The sequence below is a fragment of the Gossypium hirsutum genome, chromosome D11, assembly GCF_007990345.1.
Source record: "Gossypium hirsutum isolate 1008001.06 chromosome D11, Gossypium_hirsutum_v2.1, whole genome shotgun sequence".
NCBI classification, from domain to species: Eukaryota; Viridiplantae; Streptophyta; class Magnoliopsida; order Malvales; family Malvaceae; genus Gossypium; species Gossypium hirsutum.
In genome coordinates, this window is record NC_053447.1 from 12528235 (window position 1) to 12534497 (window position 6263).

The 6263-nt window shown below is 36.7% G+C and overlaps 2 protein-coding genes across 2 annotated transcripts; one reads left to right on the forward strand and one right to left on the reverse strand.

Moving 5' to 3' along the window:
* The first annotated feature begins 34 nt into the window (after window positions 1-34).
* LOC107922726 (50S ribosomal protein L24) lies at window positions 35-2605 on the forward strand. Its single transcript, XM_016852874.2, has 5 exons — window positions 35-952; window positions 1043-1105; window positions 1194-1297; window positions 1394-1530; window positions 2221-2605. The coding sequence occupies exons 2-5, from the start codon at window positions 1046-1048 to the stop codon at window positions 2301-2303; spliced, it is 384 nt and encodes a 127-aa protein (XP_016708363.1). The 5' UTR covers window positions 35-952; window positions 1043-1045; the 3' UTR covers window positions 2304-2605.
* Window positions 2606-2826: 221 nt separating this feature from the next.
* LOC107922725 (anamorsin homolog) lies at window positions 2827-5620 on the reverse strand. Its single transcript, XM_016852873.2, has 8 exons — window positions 5413-5620; window positions 5045-5189; window positions 4462-4628; window positions 4303-4392; window positions 3816-3975; window positions 3577-3713; window positions 3185-3259; window positions 2827-3044 (listed from the first exon to the last, which is right to left on the reverse strand). Exons 1-8 carry the CDS (start codon window positions 5413-5415, stop codon window positions 3006-3008), a joined length of 816 nt encoding a protein of 271 aa, XP_016708362.1. The 5' UTR covers window positions 5416-5620; the 3' UTR covers window positions 2827-3005.
* Window positions 5621-6263: the final 643 nt, after the last annotated feature.

A 6263-nucleotide genomic window follows, 5' to 3' on the forward strand; every position in this document is an offset into this window, starting at 1 on the left:
AACAGTACCCTGGCACCTAAGTCTCCCCCGGGACACTAAAATGGGAAACCATAAATTTAGACACCCCCTCTATTATTAATCACTAAACCCATCCTGCGGATCACTCCCTAAAATAAGGGCTTTCATACCCCTACAAGTACCTTGCCACACCAACACCTTTTATTAGAAGCAAAGCAAAATATATAGCATTTGAAAAAGAAGGGATTAAAGCAGGGAGAATGGCCAACAAATTGGTGGCAGTATATATACTGGTGAGCATTGTTGTTGTGGCAGCAACAATGTGGGTGAGTCCGGTGGCAGCGGAGGGCGACGATAACGAGAGTTTCAAGTCATGTTACAAGGAGTGTGAGGACGAATGCAAGGAGGAGGGGACTAACAGCGAGATGTGTGAGGTGAAGTGCAATGCCAAGTGCGGGGTAGAGGAAGTTACAGACAAGTTAAAAACAACTTTTAGTTGATCACATAACACTCCTTCATTATGTTCATTTATGTTGAATAAAATTTCACTTGGATTACCCACATCACTACATGATATATTAAATAAATTTTCATCTTTTCTCACACAAACTTGTGTTTCCTTCCCATTTAGAACAATTTAAAACTTTTATGTATGTACGTTCTTTTTTTTTTTAATAATAAAATTTTTTAAATGCACAAGGGAATAGTGAATTGACTTCGTAATGGGGGCAGATTGAAAACCCGATAATCCAATAGGCTAGAAGCGAGAACCCTAAAACCTGGCACTGAACGAGCACCATCCAGATCATCCAAGTCATCGGCAAAAGTTCGGTGCTTTACCTCTCTTCGGTTCTTTCCACCGTTCCTGCCTTTTCATATTCATTTCCATCTTCTTTTTCTTGGGATTTACTGAAGCTTTTGATTAAAGATTGAAATGGGTTGGAAAGCAGCTTAGAAGCTCATCAGGCATTGGAAAGTTCTCAGGGGTGACAATGTAAGCACCTCATTTAAATTTCAGTTCTGTTCTGCATTAGAGTAAGTGAAAACTAATTATACGTTTTATTTCTTGTAAATCAAATGGCAGGTGATGATAATCAAACGCGTTATTCGCTCTCAGAATCGTGTTATTGTCGAAGGGAAAAATCTGGTCAGGACTCTCTTCAAATTTTAAAATACGGGCCTTGTTCTGTTACTTGGAGGGGTTCGCTTTACGTTTCATTTTTTCTATTTTACAGGTAAAAAAGCACATTAAGCAAGGACCAGGTCATGAAGGTGGTATATTCACTGTTGAAGCTCCCTTTCATGCTTCAAATGTTCAAGTTCTTGATCCTGTTACTGGGTATTGGATTTTATTCTGATTGTATATTTTGAAAGATAACTGTTGTTGTTATTATTGTCGTTTTTTTTTTACAAATTAAAGATATTATTGATGTAGGAAGCCTTGTAAGATAGGAGTTAAATATCTTGAAGATGGAACTAAGGTGAGAGTGTCTAGAGGTATAGGAGCATCTGGTTCCATAATTCCCCGCCCTGAGATCTTGAAGATGAGGACTACACCCAGACCAACTGTTGGTAATTTACTTGTGCTTATTGCTTTTCCCCACTTTAAGTGGAATGTGGTCTTTTTATCCCCTTTCTCTTAACCGTATGCAGCACATTCAACAAGAGCAATTCATTAAAAGAAGCATCTCTGCGTTTCCCTTTCTTTTAAAACAAGTAAAAATAAAAATCTGCTTGTTGCTGAAAAATATACACGTATGAGTTGATTTTCCATTCAGTAAGATGTTAACTTTGAAGTCTGATAATGCCAGTTAAGACTTTGAAAACTTGTTTAACTATAGGGTAACATTTAGTCCTTGAATCACTTGGGAGTATTTTTCCGGGATTCAATTTGCCCTTTTTAAGGAAAAGTGTAAGCCATGCAGTTTTATATTGATAATGAACTGGTTAACATACTAACACCTATAAAGGACAATGAAGAGTTGAAATCTATATCTTCTGTTTGTTTGTTTTGTTTTTTTTTTTTTTTTGTTCCACAACTTGTTAGATGTTTATTATGGGGGAACACTCATCAGTGCACACGACGAATTTTACATGGCTTTTGGTAATTGTATGCATATATGTGATTGGGTTGCAAAAATACATTGCTTTCTTTGTTTGTGTTCTTACCCTGCCATAATTGTTATTGCATGCGAGTTCCTTTGCTGCCATAACAGTGCCCAAGTTCTGCATGCTACTTAATTCAGCTGTTATGTGTTGCAGCTGGTCCCAAGGATACTCCAATGAATCTTGTGCTGGAGAAGACAGACGATCCTAAGTCTGGGAAGGGCATGCCTGAGCTTTGAACATATTGAACGACGTGGCCAATGGATTAGGGTCTTCAACTAACATGTAACCGGGTTGGCAGATATTGCAATTGAAGTTTTTGGATTGCATCCGAGGAGTTTAGGCATTTATGTTCATTTTTTGCATTGATGGCCATTCACCAGTTTCTTCCTTGTGCTTAAATAAAGCATCCGTCAACGGATGAAGATTTTGTAGTATATGAAGCAGAGATGTCTGCAATCAATCTACCCTGCTTTTATGTCGCGCAAAAATGTCTTCTTTGTTATTTATGATTATTATAATATTTAATATTTCATTTTAATCATTGTAAAATCATAAATCATTCCATAGAATATATAACCCGTATAGCCACCAATAATTTCCTATGATATAACGCTATTTAGGACTAGAAGGATATACTGTCAGAAGTTTTGTGTATAATGAAAGACAATTAAAAACCTTGCTGTTACGATTTCTTGCGATAATGCAAAGATTGTATTTTGAGACTGTTAAATAGAAAAGAACAATAAAAAGAACTTGAAATTCAACCGATAAAAATAATTATATTAGTCATTAAAAATAAAATATCCACTTGAACACTAACATAAGAACTGCATGTATTTTTTTAAACTTCCACATTAAACCACTAAACCAAATCAGTATCTAATGTTTTGAGGTGTCCAAAAACTAAAATTTGGGCCAAAAATCCATCATTTGGGAGTTCAAATGTCAGCTGCAAGGAAGTTCCCTGACAGAGATACCTGGATGGAGAAATCATTCTAAGTCATACTTGTTCTAAAATTTAAGTATTTAGTGTGCCAACATTTCATTGAGAAAAGTTACAGTCTGCATACAAGAGTGTGGTGCCTGAATCAAGGAAAACCTGAGACAAAACACATACCTTCTCGCCCAGCTTGAATGGTGGAAGACCCTTGTATGGGCATGTACTGCAGCGAAATGCATCACCTAGTCCACACTGTTCACAAGTTCAAAGCATAAGGAGAAATTACCAAAAAGGAAAGAAGTATTAGTCAACACACCACAGTTTCAAAGCATACAGAAAAGCAGCAGTACAAAGTCCGACTTCATTTTTAACGCTTTGCTTCTTTTTCTTTTTTTTTTCTTTTCAGTGAAAGATTGAATAGAAAGCAGATTTCAAAAACCGAACAAGTAAAAGCATCAATTAGACAGAGTCCGATAGTAACCACTAAACACCACAAATTTGTCATAATAGTAAAATCAATTTAAATCAACCAAACCAAATCAGAGAGAGAAGTATATAACAAGTTTTACATTGCCACAAGCTGATTGAGGATTGTTCAACTGATCAGCACTCAGTTCTAGCTTCTGTACTTTCTCCTCCTGTTCGGCCCTTCCACAAGTGCAGTTCTTGCAGGCTTTCCTTGTGCTTCCCACTTCGCAGTCACCAACTGAAGAAATAGTATATTTATGTTATATGATATTCCTAAAATTTTCCTCCTAAAGAATTGACAACCAAAAATTATTGGTCTTGTCGGGTCTTGCCATATTACCAGTAGGTAATTGGGGTTTCTTCAAATCCTCTTCAGTTAAGAGGGAATCTTCATCAATGAGATCTGAGTCATCGTCCATCTGAATTTTCAATGGACTTTTCACGGTCCTCTTGATGGCAAAAGAAGATCCAATCTTCCAAGATGGCTTCTTAGCCTTAATCTAATAGAGGCAATGTTTTCAATAGTTAGTTTTATCAAAAACTCCCATTAGGTAATATAAAGCTGAATTTGAAATGAACGACAAAATTAAGATAACATGCCTAAAGCAGAATTTGACCATTACACATACAAATTGGGGAAAACAAAATAATTACAATTGAGTAATTAGAATTGATAAATCTATCAATCAACTAACATCAGAACAGAAGGATTTTTTTACTTAGGCAAGGAGGGATCAGAAACCTAGCTCAGAAAACCCTGGATATACATGCTGCATGCACCTGTAAGAAGTATTAAACCTAAAAAGGTGAATAAAATATGCACTCACCCCAACAGTGTGAGCAATTTTTTTAAGTTGAAAACGTTCCCCTTCTAGAAAACCTGCCAATAGCAACTTGCGCTCCAAAGCAGACAATGCCTACATGAACCACTAGTAAGTTGTCTTTACTACAATTCCATCGAATTCATAAAACCACAACATACTTACCGTCTCTACTTCACTTATCTCAATCTGAAAACTTCGATAAACCACCAGTTTCCCACCAGGAGTCATAACTCTAAAGATTTCGGCATACAACTCATCAACAGGGAATTCAACTGACCTAGTGAAGAAAATGACCTGGTCTACATAGGATGATTGCAATGGCAGACGAGCTGAAGTAACCCAAGAAGAAAACATATGTTCAAACATGAGTAATAAAGCCAGCAACTAAAACATCAAAAGATTGTAGTAGAAGAAAATTAAAAGGGCATGAGAAAGTCGAAACTATTCACTAAAGAGGGATGAAATATAATTGTTGCCTTTACTAATTATTGTAGTTTCAAAGTGAATTAAGACATTTTCTATTCACCAAAAATCAAATTTTAACTATATATATATGTATATGAAAAACTATAACAAATGAAAGTATATTCAATTAAAATTATATTTACTTTTGCTACTCATTTTTAAAATATGCATTCATCCTCGAGGTTCTCCAACTAAAAGTAGGTGCTAGTGTATTTTAGCCTTAAAAAGATATATGTATCTTAAAAATAACCAAAAAATTATTAGAATTCAAATAGAATACCTAAAGAAGAAGTTTGAAAGATAATTAGAGGGTCCAAGCGTTTAGGGTCTTCGTTCTCAGAAGACCAAATTGCATCCAGCGCATTACGGGCATAACTTGCGTCATCAGTAACCACCAATGCAGTGCTCTGCTCCGATCTTAAATCCTATGAAGGCAAAGAGCGTTCAAAATTAAAGGGAAAAAATTGCAGCAACCAGAACCGTCAAATACGTTACGTAATCCTCAAAAGTTCAATTAAACAAAGAAAATTTCAGTTTCCGAGCAAATATGACGAGAAACCAAACCATCAAAGATTTCCATGGAAAAAGTTAGGAAGTAAATTTAGTTTAAAAAAAAGCAGAGGGGGAGAGAGGTGAAATGATACTCACCATGCAGATCAGGGATCAGAATCGTAAGAAAAGACTCCTAGAAAAGTTATTTCTTGAATTTTCGGGGATTGAGATTCCGGAATGTGCGATTTCACAGTGTGGTTTTACTTTACCCACCTGGTTTTAAAATTACAGATTTTAGTCCTTTACAGGGGCTAATAAAAAGGAGAAAGGCGGTTGGAAAGAGGCTTGGTTTTTAAAATAGGGCAATTGATCAGGTGAGACTCGGGCACATGCAAAAACCAAACTCTTGCTCGCCACATGGCATTTGCAGCAACGCTATTTAAATTATGAGTTGATTATAGAGTTTAAATTTGACTATTTTACAAAAAAAAAAGCCGATTTTTTTTTAAATTTATCGAAATGGGTCGACTTTTTAATTATTTACTGGAATGAGCCATTTTTCGCGAAATCGCGGCCACGTAAGCGCGATGTCAGGGTACGTGTCAGGACATCGCGTCCACGTCAGCGCGACCTGCTGACGTGGAAGGAAATTGCGTCCTTGAGGGAGCGATTTCCTTCCATGTCAGCAGGTCGCGCTGACGTGGCCGCGATGTCCTGACACGTAGCGCGATCCCAGGGACGTGATTTTGACCTGATTTTACGTTTGGGTTATTGGGCTTTTTAAGGGTTAGGGGTCCCGGAAAAATTTTTTTCGAGTTGACGTTTTTGGTCAAATAGTGGGAAATCGCCTCCAGTAGGATGCTATTTGAGAAGAAATTGTGAAATCGTGCCCTCGTAGACGCGATTTCGCTACAGTTGGTCATGTAGGAAATAATTATTTTTTGACGTTTTTAAGCAAATAGTATAAAATCGCTGATACCGGGATGCTATATGAGAAGAAATTGTGA